Raw genomic sequence first — 27,344 nt, 5'->3', positions numbered from 1 at the left:
GGCGGAGCGCCCGAGCCCACACCCAGGCTTGTGACACGAGGCTGTCGGCAGTCTGGCCAGTCCTTTCTAAGGGACTAAGCAGCCTTGGTGTCCAAAGGAAGTGCCTCCAAACAAAATCACAGCTGAATGGACAGGATAGCTACTGACGGGGAAACTTCACCCATCGGCGGGAGAAAAGTCAAAGGTGAATAGTGTAGTGCCTTCCCACTTCTCTCACAGAGCCATTCTTACAGAAACTCCCAGGAATCCATTAAAAAGCAAAAAGCATTAGTGTTGCAAAAGACAAGTATTTATTAGTTGAAAGATTTCCTCACAAGTCTTACTGAGTCTCATTCTCTAGGAGCAGAATGAACCACCTCTAAGAAGATACAGAAACACAAATAACTTTAATAATTTAAGGTAAATAAAAGAATGCTTGAATCTATGATTAGAAATAAAAATTACAAATATATCTATGCAGAAAGTACAAGTTTCAAGAGTCTGACATCAATCCACTACTATCAAAATAAGTATTTAAAGAAAGCAAAATTAAAACTGCTGAACAGTGGGAGGGGAAATACGAGAGAGAGAGAGAAAAGGACAGACCAAGAAAAGGAATGAAGGAAAGTGAGCAGCATCCCCAAAGGGGTTTTTACAAACAGGGATTCAGATCAGAGGAGCAGACACACACCTGTCCAGGAATGCGACCAATGAGCTAATAGAAAATGATGAAATGTCAGTTATAAATCAAAAATGACAACCCAAAGCCCAAAGCATCTTAAATTCTCCCATCCAGACATTATGTAACCCTCAGCTCTGTGTGGTGCTGGTGCTCATCACTCTCCATAAGAATGAGATGCAGGACAGACACCTCACCGGTTGGAGGTTCAGAGCTCACTGATCCCTGAAGGTCAGGGTTAGCAGTACATGACTGTATTCACATAATATATTTCTTGATATCGAAAAGTAACATGTCTCAGAAGAAACTAAAGTAAAATTTATTTGGAATAATCAGTAGACTCTTCAACTTTAAAATAAAGGATCTTAAAATGCCCACTAACTTCAGGCTCTCAGTATTCCAGTCCAGGGTCATCCAACTGTCCCTTTGGCCCAGGAGTGACCAAGCTGACAGGTGTCACAGTATCTTCCTTCCATGTCCTTAGAGTTTTAAGAACACTTCATTTCTAGGAAGACTTTAAATGACCTAATGTACCTTGCAGATCCACTAACGAGAACACTCAGACCGGAGTAACCCCCCAGGTCTCCCCATTCTCAAGTGGCCTCCTGCCCATTCCTCCGCAGCCTTGACTATTTTACTATTATGAGTAAATTCTTTCCACTCCTACCTCTAGACTTATTGTTATGGCCTTTTGTGCTATCTGGATAAAATCTGTTCTAAATAAAGTAATCCACAACTTCTGCCTCCACAGCAACCTGAAAATTTAAAAAGTAATAGTAGTAGTCATCATAGGAAAAGGAGGAAGGAAGGAAGGAAGGAAAGAAAGAAAGGGGGGAGGGGAGAGGAAAGGAGAAAGGAAAGGAGTAAAGGAGGAACAACAGTAACAAAAAACCTTATGAAGGAAGAAATTAAGACCTTTAAAAATTATTTTAGTAATAGGTAGCAAGATCTACCATTTGAATGACAATTTGCTAGTCTGGTGAGACATTGTAAGAGATACTGATACTAAAATATGTTGGAGAAAATGCTTGACTTATGTATTCATGGAGATAAATATAGCAGCAACAATAAGCAAGTGCATACAATAAAAATATGTGCCAAGAGCCAATGCTGACTTTCATCACCAAGGAACAGTTAACACTAAGGTTCAAAACATGATTTCCTGATAGAGAAGCAAGATAAAAATAAGGGATAAAAATGTAGCTCCAGACATCCAAGAAACTTATAAGAAACTAAGTTATAAGAAACAATGCAAAATGAATACAAATGAAGAGAGGAGAAGTTAACACCTACGAGGTACTGCATTTTCATAACAATAGATTATCTGACAATATTTTGTTTTGTTTACTAAAGAATGACAATTCCTGCTGGAGGCAGGCATAGATTATTTCATCAAAAAAAAACATTAAAAGAATGAGACATTCCTGACACCACCTGTTATATCAACTAATAGTTCTAATACCCTTTCATTAATCTTTGATAGCTAACAATTTGAGTACAAAGACATGATGAATCAAAACACGTATCAGGTTTAAAAAGATAATCCTTCAATGCAATCTCAGCATCTAGATGGTAAACACAGAATAATTTCCTAATCTGGCATAAGATTGTTTTTTAATTCAAGGAATTAAATGTGCATCGGTCTGCCTATTTATAAAAATGAGAATGATCAAAGCAGGGACATGGCCGGGCCTCACACTGCCTGCATTCTACCTGAAGCGTGCCTGCGGCGGAGCACTCAGCACTCAGTCAAGAGGGAGCAACTCAAAGGAGAGCACACAATCTATGAACCAGCTGGAGGGCGCCATCCACACTTTGCCCTGGCGGACCCTCTCGGGGCGGTGGCTGGACACGTCCTCGTAGACGATGTACTGCGTGCAGAAGCGCTGGTCAGAGTCGGGCTTGGCGTGGTAGGCGACCGTGTTGATGGTCTGAGTCACGTCGCTGTCGGGCTTGGGCTTTCTCCTGAGGATCTGGCCGCCAGCCGCAGTGACGAGCTTCATGAGGTTGTCCTTGGGGTGGTGTTTGAAGATGCCCCCAAAGTAGAAGTAGCATCCATCAAACAGCTTGGGCAACTGAAACAACAAAAGGAAAAAGCTTGTGCCCTAGCTGGTTTGGCTCAGTGGGTAGAGCATCCACCTATGGACTGAAGGGTCCTGGGTTCAATTCTGGTCAAGGGCACATGCCCAGGTTGTGGGCTCCATCCCCAGTAGGGAGCATACAAGATGCAGGTGATCAATGATTCTCTCTCATCATTAATGTTTCTATCTCTCTTCCTCTCTAAAATCAATTAAAAATATATAAATTTAAAAGAAAAAGCTTGTTAAAAGCAGATCAAAATATTTTAAAACACTGCATATAAATGAGGGAATTAAAAATACAGTCAGGAGCAGTTAAGAAATTACTTAAGGAGGCGCTAAGATGTGGTGTATTTCTAGTGAACTCTCTGAGTCAGAATAAAAGACCTACGTACGCATTGATAGGTTTCCTAGTTATACTTTTTCCCCCCGAAGACTCAGTCACCATCTCAGGTACTTTTGACTCTCATCAGACTTTAGATATGTTTTGTATAAAACAACCACACACGAAAAAAGTAAAGAAAAACTGTTCATCAAATTTCTTTTATCAGAAAATTAATTCCTATTTGGTGGGACCAAAAAGCCCAAGGATTCCTGGGTATCTGAACTATGCTTCAGGGATACCATCTTTTCCATGGATTGTTATCATTCTGCCCATCTATAGTCAGGGCCCTGTATAGTAACAGCCTAAGGCTCCAGGGCAGCTGCTCGGTGCAGCTCCAGGGTTAGAGATGTACTGCATGGAGCACAATACATTCCGAAGCCACGGCCAAGGGTCCAATTAGCTATGAAACGCACTTCTGTGTGCTTTATGAACAACAACAACAAAAAGTCTCAGAATTCCCTATACGAAAATTTTTCTTCTTCATCGTTTCTAATGCACATCAACAGGATAATGAACATCATCCATTAAAACCGCAATTTGTGGCAGTAAAGACATATGGGAACTAAATCCGAGCAGCAGCTGCAAGTCTTCTTTCAAGTTCTTTCCTGTATCTGCGAATTCACCTCAGATTCTGAAAGGTTTATGGCAACGCTTGAGATGCCAAAAACCCATTAATGGTGTGAAATTATTACCTTCTGGGTTTTACTGCTCTTCGTGACCATCTCTTAGAATCAAGTGCTTGAAATCAGAACAATTAAAATTTTAATCAGTCACCTGGACTCGTTGAAAGGGCAGGAGAAGTTTTTCCTGATGTGATAATAATATTCAGAAATAAGAACAATGAAATAGTAGCAAAAGGAAAATACCAGCTGTTCGCGGTTCAGCCTGCTTCTCTGTGGTCCTTGAGGAATCTCGTAGTTCTCTTCCTGCTCGCATTGTTTGCTTTGTAGACATGCCTTCACCCCTGACCAAAAACAAGAACGAGAAATAGATTATCCAGTGAGCATGGCTTCTTTCTCATTGAAAGTAAGCAATTTACCTAAGTGATTCTTCTTCGTGGTTAAGTATTTTTTCAAAATAAAAATAGAAACTTTACTTATGCTAAAACAAGTGTCATAAAATGGGCTTTCCATATAAAGAGAATATAAATCTTTCCTTCCGAGGACTGAGCAATGAAGTCATACTGACACTAGCAAATTTGTTTCCTTTCTGAAAAACCAAAATCAATACACTATTTCATACACAAATAAAACTCTAAGTTATCAAAAGGAAGGTGAATAAAAGTCCCATTTAGTTCAGCCCACAGCAATCTGAACTTGAATGCTATCATCCCGCATGCTCATCTTCCCAATCATGTCTCATCTCCTGTTGGACTCTGAGCAAAAGTGCTCTGGTCCACAGCACCTAGCTGAGCTGGCCACAGGTTAGGGCTCCATCCCGCAGTGCTTGTTACCATCAACAACAGGCTCCTCCCGGTCACGTCTCACCTGACATTGGACTAACTGACAAGGAAAGTGCTCGGGTGGCCATGTGACCGGGCTCCACAGTGCCTGATACAATCAACAACAAGCAGAGCCTACAACATGTTTGGGATCCCACAGGTACACACTGAATCACCCTCTAGAGAGGTCTTGGTGAGCAACACTGCCCTAGAGCTGCTTCCGTTGAGATGTTCCAAGATGCTGCTCCATACGTGAAAGTCAGAAGACTGAACAATTCAATACTCGGTCTCTCCAATAGCAGAGCTTTGTCAAGAGGCTAAATATTTTGCAGAGTTGGGGCTACTCATGCATATTCAAATGCAACATTAAACTGTGGCCAATCTATAATCCCCTATCTTGTGATTCTTAATTTGTTACTTTTGCCTATGCTTTGGTGTCACTTTCCCTCAAAGTTTTTAATAAAAGAATTCTATTTAGCCATGTTTACTACACTGAGTATCTAAATCTTATTCTTCTTACTAATTTATCATAAATGTCATGATTCTATATAAATTTTTTTACATGTAGTAAAACATATTTTACAAAGACAATTTTTAATCACTCAATGAGTAAAAAACTTTTTCTAATGAAGCTAATATTAAAATAGTAACTTTACTGTGTATGAAAAATGAACCTCAAAATGTCCGACTAGGTCAAAGTATTATCCCAGAAACATTGCCAGTGTGTTCACATTACATCATACACTACTTCCATATTTAACACCAAACCCCCAAAACATTAGCAATCTAGCTATATCACTGACTTACATCACACTCATTATTTTACATGTAAACTATTACTTCAGCTTTTTATCAAGCATAGAGCCCCATTTCTAAATCTTTCTTAATATTTGCAGAGCATTCATAACAGAATCTTTAGATCAATGAATATACCAACCTATAAAGCCAAGGACTTAACCACTTAACCCTGAACACTCCTATGTATCTACTGTAACAAATGGATGGCTAATGTCTAATTAAAGAAATAAATTAATGGGCCATGACTATACTTGTTGCTTATTCATTATGGTTTCATTTACTGTCAAAAAAAAGCATATTAAAACAGTATCTATCAATGCTGGTAATGTACTGACATTAGTCACTCAGCAGAATGTAGCCTTAATAGATACTAGAATGAGGTAAGCTGGCATCAAGAAAAGGAGATGGCAGGCACCATCAGGGAAGCGTGGCACCTCCCCAGGAAGATACTAGTGCCTCAGAGTGTAAATATGCTGCAAGTCATAAACCTTTCAGCTTTATGGCAGCTGTTCAGTAAGTTTCTGTGAAGTAAGGCAGAAAAATCCACAGTTAATTACTGAGCTGAATGAATACATTCCTCTGATACTCTCTTATTCTAAGGAACAATGTGCCAACTCTCTAGGCTACCTAATGAAGCTCCAACTAAAATAACATATAGCGTGTTTCCCCACTGAAAACTAAGGAACAGCATTCTGAATGGTGACAAAGTGCTCTGTGAGAACTGCTGTCATAGCATAAGAAACATCAAGAATTTCTTACAAGCTGGGAGTGACATCTAGTCCAAGGGTTGTTAACCATAATGTGTACAAGAGCCCGTCAGATTCCAAACAGCTGGGAAGAGCCTGGTGTTAATCAGCAGGAAGGTGTGGAGACAGCAGTGAGTGGGAAAATACACATCACACTCAAAGACACAAAAATTAAACGGGTGTGGACACAACCACATAAATTGTATCTGCTTTGGCCTGATGCTGCATCTAAACAGCCTCTTCCTTTCATAGGACTTGTATGCATGCATATAAGCATAGCCAATGGATGCAAGATGGGGGGGGGGGGGGGGGGGGGGGGGGGGGCATGTGCCAAGAGGATAGGGGAGGCCCGGGAAGGTCAAAGGGGAAAAAAGCAGACTTATGTACTACTATTTGTAATACTTTAAACAACAAAAGAACATTTTAAAAAAAGAATAACTGTTTTGATTAGAACAATCACCATATGACACTGTATTTGCTAGGTCTGCCTAACAGGTATAAAAGATCTGATGGATTAGAGTGGAGAAGTGCACACACACAGGTTATAATTTCTGTGACTAAGACCTAAGCCCTCACCTATCCAATTACTCTTTGGAAAAACTGTAAAGAAGATACTATTATTGCAACTTATTATTTCCAGAGAACTTGAATTCTGCTGAACAGACACACTGTTTTTAAAATGGTTATAAACAAACAGGTATCTACCTACTAATCTACTACTGTTTCCTTTTGATTATTTCTTTGCTGTTTGCATTCACACATTTATATATTATTGAAAGTAGAGGTATTAATTGTCCTATTCATTTTAAAACTGAAACAATCCTGTTTTCATACTTCAGTGTTAATAATCATATAAAAATATAATTCTTTTCAGAGAATGTTGCTAAAACTTACAGAATTTTCTTATTTCATATTTAGGTTATTCCCCCAACTTCTTGCTATTTATATTAATAAAAGTGTAATATGCTAATTAGACTGGACAGCCAAATGACCTTCTGGAAGTCATTCCAGACAAAGCCTCCCAGCAGGGACTGAGGCAGAGGCAGTTAGAGGCAATCAGGCAGGCAGGTAGGTAGGCAAAGTGGTTAGGGGTGATCAGGCAGGCAGGCAAAGGAGGTTAGGGGAGATTAGGTAGGCAAGTGAGCGGTTAGGGGCAATCAGGCAAGCATGTAGAGGTGGTTAGAGGTAATCAGGCAGGCAGATGAGTACTTAAGAGCAATCAGGCAGGCAGGCAGAGGTGGTTATGGGTGATCAGGCAGGCAGGCAGGCAGGTGAGCCATTAGGAGCCAGCAACCCAGGATTGCGAGAGTACAGGCCAGGCTGAGGGACACTCCCCCCACCCCCCAATGCATGAATTTCATGCTCCAGGCCTCTAGTTAGAAATAATAACACAAATAATTTTATTTTTTTGTTCTTTTATCTTCATTACTTGATTAGGGTAAATTCTCAGAAGGGAAATTATTAGGCCAAAGGATGTTTATTTTTATTTTTACAAAATTTCAGTAAAGAATTTCTGTAAGTATGAAGTTGCCTAATCAATCTTAGTTGATATAAATGCTTTGGTATATTCATTTTTTGATAATTAGCAAAGTTTGAATAAAAAAATTACATTAATTTTTTTAAAATTCCACAGCATTCTCAATATTCATTTGAAGAAATAAATTTCAATAGAAAAGTAAAAGCATATTAACCTGATTACAAGGTTTATAATAAAAAGACAAATAATGATTGTCTTTTAGGTTCCATCTTCCCCAAATTAAAACAAAAAGGAAAAACCACCTTATTTGGCCCTTCCGAGCACCACAGACTCAAGTCCAATGTCAACTGTTTGGCACCTTCCCATGGCAATTCCCTGAGGTGCCGAGGACTTTCAAAACTTCCACAGCAGCAGTTTTATTTAAACTTAAATGAGAATGGGGAAGAGGGAGAGATTATTAAAGAAAAGATGACAGCCATCTGTTCTCCCCTTTACAATGATGAAAAATGAAGAGGCGGAATTTTTTTTTTTTAATTTTTTTTTTAAAGGTTCGACTAGAGGAAATTTTGAAAGCAGTGTACTATAAGGGCAGGTCAAAACATATTTTCGCACTGACAGCTCATTTACATCTTTAGAATGCAGTTCTACCTTATTTATACTCTCAGAGATAAATGAAATGACATTTATATTTTTTCCATTATTTCATTCTAATCACCTCCCTACCAAAACTCACCCTTATACAGAGCTGGTTATAAGTTGCCTATGAGGAGGTTAGTCCTAAAACTAGAACTAAAATAGAATCTCAGCCAAAAATTTAATCTTAAAGAAGAAACTTTTCCTGTCTCTAGCTCCTATTTCTATAAAATATCTGAAAAATACATATAAGACAGAATGGTGCAACAGCAAAATTATGGCTGATTTTCCAAACCTCATGCTAAATCCAATAAGTGAACATTCTAATACACTCTCCACATACACCGTAGAAAAATAAGGGTTATTACCAACAAAGACAAAACATGTTTAAACAGAAAACTTCCAATAAATTGAACAGTTTTTCTTTTTGTTAATTTGTTTAATTTATTAAATAAGTCAATTATCCAGAGAACAATTAGTTTCCCCTTGAATCTCTGTAGTTTATGGAAAATCCCATTAAAATAGATTATATTAACTATGTTTCTACATAGTTAAGCCAGCAAAGATTTTGTCTCCAACAAAATGAATAACCTCAAATGCAATATCTAGTTTTAATGAGTCACAAAACTTTACAATTAACTTTGAAAGCTCTGCTCCATATTTTCTTTGATATACATGGTTTCCAGATAGTTTTGAATAGTCCTGAACTTTTTTTTAATCACACCGAATGCCTAAGACTAAGGATATAGAAACTGCAAGAAATATATATTAGCAAAAAGAGGTATTTTGAGCATTCTTGCCCGTTTTGTACAAACCCAGTGACTATTTAAAGTAATTGTCTCAAGCCCTAAAGCTATTTCTCTTTGGACTCTGTATTAGAAAGTATAGTGTTATGAATGTCTATCAGATCCCATCCATCCTTTACACGGAAAGAATCACTGATATTAGTATATGTTATTCACTACTGTGAGAATCACCAAATAGCATGCTATTAAGTCAGCTAGAGTACATCAGTGATTCTATAAAAATGACACTGACAAGCCATTCGATTGACAAAAACTTCCATTTCCTAAAGAAGGCAGATTTTATGGACATGAATCATGTAGCCTGTAATATGTAATCAAATGCAAGTTCAGCATATTCACAAGAACCATATACGGTACTCAAGTTAAGTGGTAAATGCCATAACTTTCAAAATTTCACATGGCTTTATTACTGACACCTTATTATTATGAAAATGTATTCCTTCCTGTAACCACTGGCAAGATTTCTGACACAGATTCAGTACAAAAGCATCTAGAATCATGGAATCATTTTAAATCAGTTTTTTAACATTGAGGCCCAGTAAGACTTGCCATGAATTTGAAAGGTAAAAAAAGTTAAAAAAAAAAAAAAAATAGGAATGAGACAAAAAAGAAAAAAAAATTTTTTTCGGACCATATTTTTTAAATTGGTCATGATTCAAAGAGACTAACAACAGAATGATGAGGTCAGAGGGGGTGCCATTGCCAGTCACATCCACTTAGCTGGACAGGAACATATCAGTGAAGACCAGCATCACAAGACAAATGGTAGCTGCATTTATAAAGGACATTTACACTGCCCTGACCTGGGAACTCAGTTGGTTAGATATTCGTCTTAATAGGCCAAGATTGCTGGTTCAATCCCTGGTCGGGGCACAGACAAAAAATCAACCAATCTACACTAATAAAAGAATAAGATGCAAATTGACTCTAACTTCGCAACTCCCACCAGCCAATCAGGAAGGGGTATGCAAATTAACCCAACAAAGATGGTGGTGGATTTGCATATGCAGGCGCAGAGCACTTGCATCATTGCCATGGCAATGAGACAGGCCTTCTGCACGGCCAGAGCTGCTCTGGGCCTCGGGGCATCTGGGCATCATAGGAAGGCAGAAAGGCGGCTCCGGCTGGAGCGAAGGCCGTGCCGGCAGCTGGGGGAAGGAAGGCCCCTTCTTGCACGAATCTTCGTGCGTTGGGCCTCTAGTAAATGAATAAATAAGGGGCACAACAAATCCATCTCTCTCTTTCTCTCTTCCTCTCTCTAAAAATCAATAAATAGCTTTTTTTTTATAGTACATGAATACAAAATGCTAAAAGGAAACAGTTTTATAAACCAAATCAACTTCAAACTATACATTAAATTAATAATAAAATTAAGATCTTAATAAATCAAGCATTTCTACCCTAAAAATTTCAAAGCACAAAGCCATAAAACAGAGTTTTTAAAAACTAATTCTGACCCATTATTTGCTTCTTAAAAAGAAAGTTTCATAAAAATATATGAAATGTTTCTTTAAATGTTTTATGTGAAATAATTAGATTCACAGGAAGTCCCATGCAGTTTCCTCCAGGGACCAATGTTAACATCTTACACAACTATAGCACAATATCCAAAGTCATAAGTTGACATTGATGCAATCCATAGCTTAGTCAGATCTCATCAGTTACACATGCACTTATGTGTGTGTGATATGTGTATGCCTATAAATATATAATTTAATTACCTTTGAAAGGTAACCCCCACTAGGATAAAAATACTCAAGACTCCTCCTTAACCCCTTTACCACCACTATTCTTTTCTACAAAAAAAGGTCAATCTATGTCCTACTTTAGCCACTGTAACCAAAGTAGATAATTTTGCTACTCGGGAGTAGAAAATAACCTTGTGTTAGTTTTCTTTTTATTTGTTTGTAAGTCCTAACTGAATCCAAGGCTAAGAAAAGCAAACAAGTCAAGAGTAGGAAAGGTGAAAGCAGCTCTGATAATGGTGTTATCTGACTATCAACAAGAAGCGGGTAATGGGGATACATTTGCAGCAAGGTCTAGATAATAGTTGATATAATTGCCCCAAATTGGGTGTTACACAAGGTACCGTAGTCTAAATTTCCCAGCAGTTTGCTAAAATATATCAGGTTAGCTGAGAAAGGCAAAGGAGTGTTTACATATAAGTTTTTAGAAATCATAGAGGAAAAGCAATAAAGTACTTTTATTCCCTAACAGTATATTTAAAACATGCATTTATTAAGTTAAATTGATCACTCAATAGTAATATGGATTGCTTGGGCTTAAAAAGTCTACTATACAACCCTAGGTTAAGTGGACAGAGCATAGGCCTGTGGACTGCAGGGTCCCAAGTTCTATTCCAGTCAAGGATACATGTCCGGATTATAGGCTCGATCCCCAGTGGGGGGGCGTGCAGGATCAATGATTCTTTCTCATCACTGATGTTTCTATCTCTCTCCCCTTCTCACTTCCGCTCCAAAATCAATAAAGATAAATTTTTTAAAAAGTCTACTCTACAATCCATTTACACATTATTAAAATAATTCGTATTGTAGAAAAAAATACTTTGAAACCAGAGCATATCTATAAGCATTTACCACGAACATCTAAATGATTCCATAAATATGACAAGCTTTTGTAAAATGCAATACTAGCCAGAGGTAAGAAAATTAGTATAAGTTCCTTTAATAATTATTGGCAACAGTACACTATGAAAAATGAAATTAGTCTACTTAATTCACTTTTTAATTCTCTCAAATCTACCACTTACATTCAAATTTTAGGATCCAGCATCCATTGAGAATCCCAAGCATACATTTCAGGGTACTTTGAACTGTATCACCAGAAATAATGACATGAGTCACTAGAATACAAAAAAAGCAAAAGGAGAATCAGATACAGAAACCAAAATAATTACTTTACCAGTCTGCATTTTATAACTAGTCTGCACCTTATAAACTTCTATCTGGATTTTCTTCAAAAACAACAATTTGTAAATGTAGAAGCCTTCTTTGGATATCATTCTGAAGTTGGGCCACTAACATGAAAAATCATTTCATAAAGCAAATATCTTAAAAGTCACACTAGCCTATACCATATTTTCCCCTTTATTTTCAAGTCTAAACTGGGGATTTAAAGCATTACATGCACTACAATTTATTTGTCATTAGCAAACTCAAAAGTTTGCTTTTCTGACATATTGTTCTGTACTAAACTAAGAGCAAACTTTACATTTCCTAACCAAATTAAGCCTATAAGTGGTTTATCACTATAGGAAGATTTTAGATTTATTACAAGATGAAAAGTACATAGTGATAACCCAATGGAGTTCTACAGAGGAATCACCTGTTTAAAATTTTTTTTCTACCAAAAATGAATGAAGAGTCCTCACCTGTACTGTCAAACTCGGCACATTTCTTAGCCTTAAGAATGGCTGCCAGCTCACTGAGCATGCCCTGTTGTTCTGAAGAAAGCCCACTGCCGATGAGCACAAGAGGCCCATCCCTCCGCTGGGCAGCAGGCACCTGGGAATAAGGGAGATGCCATGTTAACAATATTGAAGGACCAGAGCAAGAAAGAAGCTGACCTTCACTGATGTAAGCTTGAATTTCATTACTTAGCTTACTCTATACTAATTCCCAATATTTCCATTCATTCATCACTCAAAACCTTAATGCTCAATCCATTTAAATGACCGTCCTCTCCCCCTCCCCATTTAAATATTATGTGGGATAGCTCTTTTCTCTCGGGGCATCTTGTTTCCTTGATTCTAAATTGCATCTCTTTAGGGTATTACAACTTCTCTGTCACTAACAAGTTTTTTTTGTTTGTTTGTTTGTTTGTTTTTAAAGTAACCCCAAATACCCATTTAAAATAATCAATTCCCTGTCTCCACTCCACTAACTTATTTTAATAGAGTTGAACTCAAACTTGGTCTATTTAGTTTGAAATAAATTATGTGAAAAATAAAATATAAAAACACTAAAACATCTAGAACAGCAGTAATCTAATAGAGACCTATTTTTATCCCTGGAATAGTTACTTTTCAAAACCAAGAAAATAAAAATAGATAAGAGAATACAAAAGTTATACCAGATTCACCTTAGTAGTAAGTCAATGAAGCTCATGGGAAGGAAAGAAGTGCTATAGAAAGACTGAGGCCGAAAGCGGTTTGGCTCAATGGATAGAGCGTCGGCTTGGGGACTGAAGGGCCCCGGGTTCTATTCCGGTCAAGGGCATGTACCTTGGTTGCGGGCATATCCCCAGTAGGGGGTGTGCAAGAGGCAGTTGATCGATGACTCTCTCTCATCGATGTTTCTAGCTCACTATCTCTCTCCCTTCCTCTCTGTACAAAATCAATAAAATATATATTTTTTTAAAAAGAAAGACTGAGAACTGTATTACTGAAGATTAAAAAAGACAAAAATAAAGAGAAGTCATCAATGGATGGCATTAGGGAAGAGAATTGAAAGCTTCAAAAAAAAAAAAGTAAAAAAGTAATAGGACAGATAGTGTATCCAACAGTAGCCAACAGAAATTTAATAAATGGAATTGGAATCAGAATTAGCTGAAAGTTATCTGATTTTTTTTAAAAAAGCAATGACTGAGCAATGAAGAAAACAAAAGGTAAACCAACACAAATGTATTAAAGGATAAATCTAAAGAACAAGAGTGCAATTTTCAAATACAAGTCCTAGGGTTTTATCTGTGTGAGTCTATGTGTGTACTGGATATCTGGCATCTCAAAGCTCCAAAGAAGAGGAGTGAATCACTGACAATATGACCACCAACCCAATTCAGCAACTAGATTAGAGAAAGCTGGCATTTATACATGCACTTCACCTATCATAGAGATCACTCATCCAGTCTGATGTCCTACAATACTACATCTACATTGTTGGCTACATCTATAAATAGACCTCAATAATTCATTTTTTAAAATATATTTTTATTTATTCCAGAGAGAAAGGGAGAGGGAGGCAGAGAGAAACATCAATGATGAGAGAGAATCGTTGATACATTGCCTCCTGCATGCCCTTTCCTGGGGATCGAGCCTGAAACTGGGGCATGTGCCCTGACCCAAAATCAAAGGAAGCCACACGCCTATATGAGACAGTGGTGAAGGGAGGGGGTAATAGACAATTGGCTTGAATAAGCAGAGATCTGAGAACCATGAGTTTCAGAAGACATTCAAAAAACACCCCAAGCCCAGCCAGCATGGCTCAGTAATTGAGCGTTGACCTTGAACCAGTAGGTCAGGGTTCGATTCTCCGTCAGGGCACATGCCCAAGTTGTGGGCTCCATTCCAGTGTGGGACATGCAGAAAGCAGCCAACTCATGATTTTCTCTCTCATCACTAATGTTTCCCTCTCTCTCTCCCTCTCCCTTCCTCTCTGAAATCAATAAAAATATATTAAAAAACAACAACAACACACCCCAAGGGGTTCAATACCCTGATCTGATAGCGATCAGATACTATGTACACTGCCATTAAACTCTCATTTAAAGCAAAACTGAATATGGAATGTCTTCTTAGATAAATCACTTATTCTTAATTAATGAGTTTATAAAAAAATATGGTTTAAGAACTATGAAAAGAAGGAAAAGGACACAGAAGTTGCTCAAAGGGAGCATGGGCAGAGAATTCACAATATGAACCCAGAAAGCAGCATTTTAAGTCTTGAAGCTTCAAGACTGCTTCTCAAATGTAAACATGCTTCCCAACAGCCATTAACCTGCACTTGAGACTAATAAAACTTGTACATGGGAAGTAGAGAAACTCACCCTCACCCACTCATCACCCCTTCTTCTTCCGGAAGCTTCCTGAGGCAGCTCGCAGAGTTTAGAAATCACTGACTTGAAGGATTTCAGACTCAACAATGAAGCACTTGTGCTTGTTTCAGGGGCAAGTGTGTATCATGAACAACCAGCCCTCCAGAAGTCATTCGTGCAGGCAACACAAACAGAGAGAGCCGCAATCTGCCAGACACTGTTCTGAGTACACTAAAGAGCAAGCGCCTGCCCTCACACAGCTCACATTCTAGCTGGGAGGGCTGGGGGTGGGGGTGAGGGAAGCAACAAAATAATAAATCCTGTCCATCCGGCAGGGGCCAGTTCATATACTGGAAAGCGGAGCTCTTCGGTGAGATACAGGTGGGTCCAATCTGCCGAGTACAGGGCCATTTGCACTTCTGGTCCCACGTTTCCTGGCAGAGGTAAGAGCTAGTGCTAAGGACCTAAAACGGGGCATGTTTGGTGGATTCAAAAAACTGCAAGACAGCCCATGTGGCTGGAAAAGGATGCATGAAGGGAGTCTGTACGATTGGAGGAAGGCAGGTCCCACAGCTTAGCTTTTATGATTGCACATAGAGAAAATCCCTTTCAACTTAGAACTTGTCGTTGGTTACAGTATCTACCTTTACTATGAAGTATCTACTATTAAGATAATAAATAATGATATTCACTGGCCATGTCCATGTGATACACACAAAGTATAGGTCTCCTCCACTTACGAAAAAACACATTAGTAATTGGATAGCTGAAGTGAGAGGAGGATAATCACGTTGAGTCTGAGGCATTCATATCCTCAGACTCCAAAAATTTCATAAAGATATCTTTATTTTTGACACATTAAAAATAATATTTCTCTGGCTTTTACATTAAAGGAACATTGGCAAATGACAACTTAGTTATGCTGTGTCCTGCCAGAAGAGTTCAAGTTCAAATGAATAAAATAAGCACCAATTTATAGTTGTTAAGTATGCTGAGACTGAATGAGTACTGACCTAATAATTTGTGTTCTAACGGATCCATTCAAAAAAAATTTTACAGCTGATTAACCTAGGGCAAATCACAACCTTTCTAGGTCTCATTCCTAAATTGAGGAAATTAACCCGATTTCTAGGTTCTCTTCCAGTTCATTACCACTGCCCTTATTGGACAAGAAGTCTTCCCTAATGGTCCTAGATGTCAACTTAGCCTTTTTTCTTATTTCCCCAGCTGAGCAGTTGCCAAATATAGGGAGTCCACCATCCATCTCTCCAAAACGCTCTTCTCCTCCCCATCCCACCTCACTGCCGTCACCTGCAGTCCAGTCCTGACACTGCACACCTGGGCTCCGCCACAACAGCTTCCTCACAGTCTCCAGTCTTGTCCCACTCCCGCCCACCCTCTGCAGTCCCACTCCATTAAAACACACTGACGGTGCCCCACTGACCAGGGAAATAAAAGTCAAAACTCCTCCTCAGGAAATTCAAAGCTTTTCACAATCTGATCGCAACCTAGCTCTTCACTGTCAGTTCCTCTTTTACACACCGTATGTCCTCTCACACCAAACTCTTGTTTCTCAGATGTCCAAGGTCTATGCTTCCTCATCTCGGAGCAGCGGTTCCTTCTATTGGGACTGCCACACTTACTGTGTATAGCTGATTGCAGTGGGCAATGCTGGTGGATTATTTTATTTAGATTATCTTACACAGTTACAATGTTCCCTATCTCCCACTAAAACGTAAGCTCCTTGAGAATAAAAGTTATATCAATTGGATAAATGCTGCCTAAAATATGGAGGCGGGGGGTGGGGGGGGAGTTTCAACAAATATTTATTGATTCATTTATTCCAATTATGTCTTCAAATTCACAAGAGCTAATGCACAGGAAGTGCTCAATAATTGTTTCATGAATGAAAGCAATTTGCTAGCTGGAAAATTTTTTAATTTTGCTTCTTTAATAACCAATTTCAGTAAAAGAAATTTCCCAAAGCTAAACCCACTTACTACTGAGCAATGGTGAGTGGCTGAGGATTCATTCTCTGGCGGCAGCAACAGCGATTTCATAGTCTCCCCTTCTGCATAATCCACAGGCCGCAGACCAAATATGTTACTAGCAAAGTAAGTACAAGTGGGTTAAGTACATAAAATATGTGATTTGATTCTTAACTAAAGGAATGCACCGGCAAAATAGTTTTTTCAACTTCCTTAACACATTTTTTTTTACTAAAGAAATGACTCAGAATTCACACAGCAGCTCAATTCAACAGAAAAAGAGGTGAAACTTCAATTTGACACCAGACAATCACAGAGGGTATTTTTAGTTGAATAAGTTGTTATTTACACATGAATTTTTTCACAACTCTGTATTCTTGTGTTCATGTTAATATTTTAAATCATTAATCACTGTGTGAGATGTTTTCAAATGCAAATAAAAATAATTTACTGTAGCAATTATAGGCTCTATCATCTATATAAATAAACACAGAAACCAGAAATCAAATAAATTCACAGGATAGGTAGTTGGGTCCACAAGAAGGAAAACCAATGCCACATGACAAACAACTTAAAGTAGTGACTTTTAAAGTTAACTTTAAGAGGTATGTATACTACTCTTTGCAATAACCACACCATCACAGAACACACTGGAATGGTTCAGAGAACAAGCAGACTTCTCAACATGTACTCTCTAATTCACAGGTCACAGACTATCCCACTGGAGGAGACATTATTCACACACAACGACTGCTGTTTCAAAGATGATAAAACAGACAGAGAAAGGTCCAATGACTTGTTTTTCTTGTCCATTAACAGTAATACTCATTGTTGCCCATCATTAGCCTTTCATTTATTAGTAAATTCTAAAAATTACACAACTCTTGTCTACTAATCTACTTCCTTACATACAATTTCAAAATTATTTTAATATACTACACACCATGGCAGAAGTTTTCTAAATAACTATTTCTCTTGTAACCTTTTAAATATTTTTTATTGATTTTTAGAGAGAAATAAAGGGACAGGGAGAGAGGCATTGATGTCAGAGAGGAACACTGATCAGTTGTCTTCTGCACACCCTTATTGGGGATGAAGCCCACAACCCAGGCATGTGCCCTGACCAGGAATCAAACCTGCAACATTTTGGTGCATGGGACAACACTAATGAGACATAATCTTTTATGGTTTTTAAGATTATCGTATATCCATACAACAGCCACTAAAGTTCATGTGAAAATGCAATATATTAAAAGGACATAAAATGATAAATATGGTATATTACCAGATTTTACAACTGTATTGAATGTGTAGAAAAAGACCCAGAAGAAAACAGTGAAACATTAGGGGAAGAGGGAGGAGGTGGGGGTCACCTCCGATACTGAATGGAGGGCACTTGGATGAGAGACACACAGGTAAGAGACAGAAGCATCTATTGGGTTTAGGGACAAGTCATTAAAGACCTTAGAGGAAGTTGTTTTGATGGCACAGAACGGGGAAAAGAAGCAAATGAATTAAGAAACAAATGTTTCTCTAATGGCTGCTATCCATGACTATTGGGTTTAGTCACTATCCCTTATTGGGACAGTGCCAGGTAAGCACTGATAGATTTGTATTTGCAGAGTCCCCTTTGTGCCCAGGTTTAGGTATGTGTGACCTCTCTCTGGCAACAGTCTTCTTCCAGATGAGGTTTACTACTATCGACTGCACTTCAGCTTTCTGGTTTACAACAAAGCGACACACTTCTCTGTCCTGGAATGTGGGTCTTCACAGATTCCCATGTAGTTAGAGCTGACAATCTCAGCTTATTTCAAAAGTAGCTGATCTCATCACTACACTGATACTTCTCAATTGCATTCCCTAAATTATTATGCCCACATGTCAACGATCTCTTCACAGACATACTCTGTAAGTATGATAATAAAAAAATGGAAATCAGAGTTCAAAAACCAACATTCCAGGTCTTAAATCACCAAGTGCAAAAATGAATAAAAACGAAAAAAGTCATAATATATGCCATAAAAAAAAAAAATCACTGCACACATAAAGACTTTTTAACAAAGACAAATGCAGAATTTGTACTTCAAAGAAATAAAATGTAAGAGCCCAATCCCATGTACTTGAATGCATAACTATAGCATACTTACTTTATATGAATACAAATCAAGTCTACAGTAACAACATGAAAAAAATGTTAATGAAAGTACTTCCCAAAGTACCTGACCATCAGCTAATGAGCACTTTAGACCAAAAACTAACAAATAAAACAATGGTCTCATAAGATGCTTCTACTGTCTGAAGAACTGCTTCATTAATGACTAGTAAGAGTCTAATTTATGTTTACAGTCCTTTACACAAAGCTTACTATCTCATCTGGTCTTTAACACTGTGGTTAATCTACTTAGATTGTGATTAGTTTCTAGTTAAACACAATTCACTAGCCCCTTAGCCTTTCACTAGCCCCTTAGCCTTCCTGTATTGTTAGTGAACTAGAGAATGGCACATTACAAATGCTAGTTTGAGAGATACCAGGTGTACTGGTTAATGCAGATTTTTTTCAATAGATGGAGTTACACATATGTTGATATATATATGCAATTTGATATGTATGCTATTTTTTGTATTGACAGCACCTTGCTCCTTCAGATCACCACTTGTTCTGATCGATGGCACACGCACTTTCTAAGCAGCACTTCAACACATACAAAGAAGTGGAAAATTTGGTCTCTGAATGGTTTGCCTCAAAACAAGAAAAGTTCTATTAGGACAGTATCCACAAATTACCTGAAAGATGGGGGAAATATGTAGCTAGCGATGGACATCACTCTGAATAAAGCACTTTGATGTTTCTCTTAAAATTATTGTGTTTTCCTTGATTATAAAATCCACATTATTAACCGGTACACCTGTAATCAGTTAAACCTATTAAATCCTCATGTTTCTGTGATGTTGTGGACCACTGTAACTTGGAATCAGACACAAGATTTTAAATGGCAACTTCATAAACCAGAGCAAGAGAAGGCAGAGCATATGCATAATTTCTCCTTTCTATTATAGGGGCACAAAAAAGTCATAAAACCTTTTTTCCTCCATATTGATATATTTGAATGAGCTAATACTTTGCTCACAGATTTTGAGTAAAAAATCAGTTCAAAATGTTCAAAATTAAATGTATTCTTTAAAAAAAAAATAGGTAACACAAGAAGAAAAAGTCACATGTCACACACAGGGACTACCAATATGATTGTTTTTTAATTGAAGACCATGATAAATCTGTTATTCTCCATTGCTACATAGGAAAGATATATATTTTTTAGATCTGCCACAACACCATAGACTCAGGCTAAACATCAATAATTTCATTAGAATGAGTTCCTAAGGAAGCTTTCAGACTGAATTTTATCGAAATGTTAATAAATATAACATATTTTCTGACATACTTTAACCTAAAACCTAACATGTAAACTAGGTATTTTGGAGAGATACGTAAGACTTAAAAAAATATTAACCTTAATCTTAAAGGAGATATATTCATTCAACAGATAAGTATACAACTAACAAAGTATACACCAAAGCACAAGTAATGAGGTAAAATGAGTTCCAAAGAAGGTAAAGAACACACATTAGCCAATAAAATGGCCTTAACCCCAGGACTAGACATTGGAATGTAGTGGATGAATGTGATGGGTGTGTGGAGGGAATAGGCCACATGACTGCTGAAATGAATGAATGAATGGAAGAAAGCCTTCCATCAAGGCTGAGAGTCTAATCACTGCATGCTCGTGCGTAGGAGCCAAATACAATATGGAAATTGATGAAATAATCAGGCAGGAAGCAATGGACATTAGAGACAAAGACAGCATGTAGCTGTGAAAATGGAAAAGCACAAGCGTCTACTAGTTAAGTTCTCTATGGGCCATATGGGCTAATGTAACACCAGGCTGTGCTCAGAATGTGGAAAAACATCAGCATCTTCACTGTTGATTTTACATGTAGCGCATTATATGTAGATTTTACATGTAGCACATATTAACACCTGTCATATGCACCACTTCTAACAGTTCAGTTCTCTGAATGCCCTTTCAAAGGAAGCCTCTCAGAATTCAGTGAATTCCAAATGATTAAAATGATTACACAGATGATATGTTTTATCTACATTAAACCCTAAAAATGTATTTTTCTGGTTATTGAAAGATTACAAAATCACTAACCAAGAAGATACCGCTTTGATTCTGATTTTTTTTCTGTTCCTTCACAACACAGTACATTGGAAAATTTTACCAGTTTTTTCCCTCTAATGTATTCTTGCTCTATTCCTTTAGCTGTTATTTTCCATCAGAATCTTGAAAATATATTTCATATAAAGCTTTTAGTAATTGAAGATTTTAAACTTACTTTAAAGTCTTTGCAGAAACCTAAGTGTTCCTAAGTTATTGCTTTTTGCCATCGAAGCTACTAAGAAATACTGGAGAACCATTGCTACTGATAGAAGTTAAAAGATTCAAGAAAAAATGGCTGTACAATGAATATACATACACATAACATACATATACCAGAACTAGCAATAATCATTTAATCATTATTTACTTTATACACACAGAATGAGAACGTGTATGTAAACATGGGGGTTATGAATATCATTTGGTAATCATCTTGGCAAATATTCATCCAACAAGAAACTCTAAGAACTCTTTCAGTCACTAAAGAACCAATGAGCTTCTGTCCTCACTGAGCTCAGTGGGACAAAGCAGAGGGAAGCAAATAGGAAGGACTTAAAACTGGTAAAACTTCCTAGACATGAAAGGAGAAGGAAAAGAAGGGGATAGAGAAGTAGAATACCAGTATTCCAGGAGAGAGGAAAGAGTGAGCAAAGGCACTGAAGAGAGCTAGTGGGGCAAATTAGAACAAAAAAAGAAAGAGAAGAGCAAGAAGACAGAAAAAGAAAAGGGATAAAGAGAGGAAGACAGAAAAAGAAAAGGGATAAAGAGAGGAAGGCACAAAGAGACAGACAGACAGACAAAGAGAATGCACATGGGGAAGGGATGCTCTGGAAATGTAAGCTGTGATTGATTTTTCACCTTTAATGGTACCAGATTAAGTAAGAACAAAAGGGTGGTATTAGAGTTGGACTTTATCCCAATGACACCAAGAAACACTAAATAGCCAGCTGTCTTAATGGTTGTAAGCAGAAGAGATGGCATCAATAGAGTATGATAGATAGAGCTGAGGTCACAGAATCAGATGGCCTGAATTTAGATTCTAGCTTTGCCACTCAATAGTTGTGTGACTTTAGAAGAATTAACCTATTGTGCCCATTTCCTCATCTGTAAAATGGGAACAATAATACAACCTACCACTTTATAGGGTTGTCGCGAAGACCAAATGAATCCATACACCAAAAGCACATAAAACAGTGCCTAGCAGATAATAAAAGCTAATGATTGCTAGCTATTAACATTATTAGATTTGCCTTTTCGGAAGACAGGACCCTTATCTTCATTTTCCCCAACATTATAATGCACTTCATATGTGCTTTGTAATGATATGATGGAGGATTACCGAGGAAAAGTAGAACAGCCTGTTTTCTTAATAACATGAAGTAATATTGAAATAGATATTCATTTTCTTGTGCAAATCTAAAGACACACAGCATATACTAGTTTACCCTAAAAATACTTTTTCTCTAATATTCTTTTTTATCACTAAGACTGATGAAAAAGAAATACTTATCCAATGGTTAAACCACAATGTTTAAAGGTTCACCCCAGAAGTGGTGTTCAGAACACAGTATAACCCTGTAATGTCCTTTCCCCTCAAGAATGATATATTAGGCACCTGCCTACAACTGTACCTGTGATGAGCTACACCACTATTAAAAGGGGGGAGTGAGAGATGGGCACATTTAAACTTGCACTTGGCACATACAGGTCACTCAATCTTAAACACACGTAAGCAAAAAGGCATTTTTACTGATGCTAAACCTATCACAACTGACAGGAGATAGTCCATGAATAAAATCGTCATGAAAAAACATGAAATTGCAAGCACATAGGTTTTAATTTTTCAAGTCACTTGGCTTGCTGTGAAGCAGAGGAAAAGCAGAGAAATTCAAAAGAGAAACATGTTGTTTTTTTTAAGCTATAAAACATAAATTATCTGTTGTAGGAAATTAATTTTTAAAAAATTAAATTTGGTAGGGCAATTGAAAGAAGCAATGGTGCATATAATATTTTCTAATTAAGAATTCTGCACCCTTCCAAAGAAATCTCTGCTAATGGCAGATCAAGTTCCAAATCCTAAACCGCATTTCTGTAAAAAAGCATGATATTCTCCATGCACTCAGAATGGCTCTGATGTGGCTGAGGAGCTCTTGTCTTAGGCTCCCACCAGGACACAGTGGAAGGAAGGCAGTGGGGAGGAAGGACCGTCAGTGGAGTTCTGAACAGTTACCAACAGAAATATTCTCAGGCAGCAAAGAAGTACAGAAGATATGAACTCTTTTCTCAATGTCTGAGGTTAAAACAGAATGCATCTATCTTCTTGAAAAATGGACTCTTATTTTAGCACACTAGAGGTAAATCTGTCATGAAAATAAAAGTTCAGAGTTAAAGGAATTAAAACTAAATTCATATTTAAGATGCACTTAAAAAAATGCCAAAGTTTGCACAGCAAAAGTTCAAAGCACATAATAAAGCACTCTCAGTAAAATGGAACTTTAAGAAAAATCAGTAAGGTGTTAGAATATTAAAATTCAATCAAAGCAAAAGGTAAGGTCTCAAGTAGATAGATGGCCTTCTACTATAGACATATTTCCTCCATAATCATAATGATTTAAGGCCCCGAAACCTTGCAGTAGGAAAATTCATTGTTGAAGATCGTAGCCTCTAGGGAAAATACAGTTGGTGAACCTATGAAAGTCCTAGATCTTTTCAATTAAATCATGAAGATGGCAAATAAAGTGTCAGTATTTTAAATTCACATTGCATATGGTTAATTCCTAGATACCATGACTTGCCTTATATGGTTTCAAGATTTCCCTCCACCGGTATTCAATAAGAGGCTTTCCAGTTCTCTCGACTTTGCAGTAGAGAAGTTCCATTCTTCCTTTCCTAGGCCTGGCCTTCCATAACCATTCGATGCCTAGCTATATTACTGAGTGGACTCTTCCCACTTCCTGGGCCACAGAAAGGCTCTCAGTAATCTTTATATTTTATAAATGACTACTGAGAAGACAGTTCTTGAACCTTCCACCAATATTTAAAGTCATGTGGTGTTAGCATCATTCATGCAATTTAACAACAAAACATAACAGATACAGAACTTTCTAAGGCAGGCCAGGCCTGGGGACCCTACCTGCTCACACATTTCGTGTGCCTCTAGTAAGAAGATACTATGAAGCAAAGATACTACTGCTTAAGTCCTATGACTGGAAGGAAACGCAATATATGGACAAAGGAATCAAGAGAGGTCAGGCAAAAGGAAATGCTGAGATTAGAAATTAGCCACCAAAAAGAGTATTCCAGACAAAGAGAAAAAGTCTATTTAAAGGCTAGAAGACAAAATAGTCTAGCACATTTTAAGGACATAAAAAGTTTTAAAAGGTCACTGCAAAAAAAGGAATGAAGGAGGAAGTGTAGAAAGACAAGGCTGAAGAGGTAAGTAGTGTCAGACCGTCCAGGGACTTGAAAACCATGTTGTAAAGTTTGACTTTTATTTTAAAAACATTAGGAAGTGCCAGTGAAGCATTTTAAGCAAATAAGTAATTTGGCCAAGCTTTTATTTTTTGAAAGCTCGTGGGCTGTAAAATAAAAAGTAATCTGAAGAAAAAAAAGACCAGAAAATAGTGAAGCCAAATAGGTGAACAACACTATGAAATAGAACAGAAAAGAAAATACTTAAGTGTGATGACTAACAGTCTGGAACAGAAGGAACAACAACATTTAGAAATAGCTACCACACTATTAAACCCTAGACCCGTGGTCAGCAAACTGTGGCTTGCGAGCCACATGTGGCTCTTTGGCCCCTTGAGTGTGGCTCTTCCACAAAATACTATGACCTGGGCAAGTCTATTTTGAAGAAGTGGCGTTAGAAGAACTTTAAGTTTAAAAAATTTGGCTCTCCAAAGAAATTTCAATGGTTGTACTGTTGATATTTGGCTCTGTTGACTAATGAGTTTGCCCACCACTGCCCTGGACTAAATCAACCCCTGCACTTGCTTTATAATTATCTTACTACCCTTTATCCAATGTCATTCCCAACCTCTCCTAACAAATAAACCCTCCTTCCCCACTATCCTAACTGTATCAACCAATGTCCAGCACGGTGGCCATTTGGCACATATGGCTATTTAAATTAATTAAAATAAAATTCGTGTTAAAAGTGAGTTCCACAGTAGCAATAGCTACATTTCAAATGTTCCATAGCAACAGATGGCTAGTGGTTACTGAGTGCCCTGTCCAGCTATAGAGCATTCCTGGCACTGCAAAACGGTCGGTCTACCGACAGCGCTGGGCTTTAGATATGCCTACATCTGCCACTTTACCAGGTGAATGTCTACCTGTGAAGGCACCTGTGAGGACAGATTCGCTCATTGTCTCATGCCTAGACCTTGTGTATTAATAAGCTTCAGAGTGCAGTGAAGACCCGTGGTGTAGGAGCCACAAGACAGGCTCTGTGTTTGGCTCATTAAGCCTCACTCTGCTCTGAAGAAATAGAAAAGTAACAGGCATCATCCATGTTTTATAGGTGAGGACACAGGCACAGAAATTAACCTGCCTGAGGCTATACAGTCAATAATGGAGTCACAAACAGAACCTGGATTCCCTAATGCCCCAGCAGTGCCCCATTCATTAAAGTAGTCATGACTGATTTAAGAAGCCAAGGACAGAAACTATTCCATTTCACCTGACCCAAGCAACTGTTTGCTTTATCAAATAGCTTGTTACATCCACAGGAGGGTCATATCTATTAGGGTCCATATCTCATATTTATATACGGACCTAATGCAAAGTGTGTGTGTGTGTGTGTGTGTGTGTATAAAACAAAAAAATAAGAAAGAATATTCATCCCCTGAATTTGCCCCAAGTATTTTATCACATCTGATGGGAAAGAAAGGATATTAGACACACTTACTGAAACTAAAAGCGCCAAGGCACTCTTGTATCAGTAATCTGTCATTCGGTTACCTATATAAATGATAACCTATCAGCTCTGCGTTTTGTAATTCCTATTTGCCTCTGTAACCTGAGTAAGTCTGATCTTTGGGTGTTCCTTCCAAACCTACAGAAGCAATGGGGACACAGGGAAGCATTTCCATTTCAGCTACCTCATTAACTGCAAAGAGTAAAAGAATATATATGGAGACATGAAACAAGTTATAGATTACAGATATAAAATCCAGACACAGCATTTGCTTGACAGTCCTTACAATGACAACTGTAAATGTAGCAGCCAGCACAGACATCTCTGCCCTGATCCTGCAAAAGAACAGCCCAGAGTTTCAGCTGAATGATGTGAAAAATCTTAGAAATAGTGTGACAGCCCTTGCCTAACATCTGAATTTTAACAGTTGTTATAGTAAATGTAAAGAAATAAAAAAATAAAAAAAAGGAAAGGAATTGAATATTTAAAACAATTTGAAAATACTGGTAAGCATATAATAATTATTCCTGTGCTTCTAATTCTTTTCCTAATAATAAGTATTAATCAATCCAAAGAATATAAAAAAAAAAAATGAATTTGTATAAGAAGTCACAGCTTCCGAAATAAATTGGACAACTATTTCTGAATTAAAAGAGCATATATCCCTCAACTATGTCTCTTAAAGAAAAAGGACATGAATGATGATTCTAAATCCAGAATTTAATGGTCACATCTAACCTAATTATGAAAGAGAGCCATCAACTGGATTAGAAAAGTCTGCTTCCCGATAGACTGTGATTTAGGAATACAAGCCAATGGGAAAAAGTCTGCACGCTGAACTACTCACACAGCGTTCCTGGACGCCCCGTGGGACAGTAGCAGCTGGACTATGTCCATGTGCCCGTTCCTGGCTGCATCGTGGAGTGGCGAGTCGTTCTGATACCCAGGCGTGTTCACCAACGCCTTGTGCTGGAGTAACAATTCCACTACCTCCAGGTGCCCATGACTGCAGGCTTCATGCTGATTTTGAGAAAAGAAAAGGAGTGAGAAGAGTGATGAGGAAGAGCAATGCCATAATAAAACCACACTTTAGAAAAATAAATATGAACCTTAGTCAGCAAAACTGAGTTCTTACCTAAACACTCATACAACAGGCCATACTTTGTTGACAGTAAAACCCACCATTCATAATCTTGGTGATAAGATACATGGTGATCAAGATCTGTGCAATTCATGAAAGCCTGAGGTCAAGTGCTCTTATTTTAAAAGAAAATGTAGCTTTAAACCAATAAGAGCTCCTAAATTATTCTACAATAAGAAATTTAAAACAAGAAAAATAAAATAAAACTTAGAAAGTATTTAACAACTAAATCATGCATAAAATTTGAAATTCTCTAAGGCTGAACAGAATTCATTAAATC

At 37.6% G+C, this 27,344-nt stretch overlaps 1 protein-coding gene across 6 annotated transcripts in view; it reads right to left on the bottom strand.

Moving 5' to 3' along the window:
* Positions 1-271: 271 nt before the first annotated feature.
* Positions 272-27,344, bottom strand: part of BARD1 (BRCA1 associated RING domain 1) — a 53,300-nt gene continuing 26,227 nt past the window's right edge. For 4 of the 6 annotated variants that reach the window (XM_036421840.2, XM_045575389.1, XM_036421842.2 and 1 more), the window contains 6 exons: positions 26,771-26,943; positions 16,795-16,900; positions 12,414-12,546; positions 11,793-11,885; positions 3,988-4,085; positions 272-2,733 (listed from right to left, as the gene is read on the bottom strand). In XM_036421840.2, coding sequence (XP_036277733.1) covers positions 2,404-2,733; positions 3,988-4,085; positions 11,793-11,885; positions 12,414-12,546; positions 16,795-16,900; positions 26,771-26,943 — 933 coding nt within the window. In that variant the 3' untranslated portion in view covers positions 272-2,403. Of the gene's footprint in view, positions 2,734-3,164; positions 3,860-3,987; positions 4,086-11,792; positions 11,886-12,413; positions 12,547-16,794; positions 16,901-26,770; positions 26,944-27,344 lie in introns of those variants that run through there. The other 2 variants (XM_045575391.1, XM_045575390.1) reach the window with 2 other exon arrangements.

The sequence above is a fragment of the Pipistrellus kuhlii genome, unplaced genomic scaffold (genome assembly GCF_014108245.1).
Source record: "Pipistrellus kuhlii isolate mPipKuh1 unplaced genomic scaffold, mPipKuh1.p scaffold_m20_p_7, whole genome shotgun sequence".
Classification (NCBI taxonomy): domain Eukaryota; kingdom Metazoa; phylum Chordata; class Mammalia; order Chiroptera; family Vespertilionidae; genus Pipistrellus; species Pipistrellus kuhlii.
Note: the sequence above shows the minus strand (reverse complement) of the source record. Positions and strands in the feature narration are given on the sequence as shown.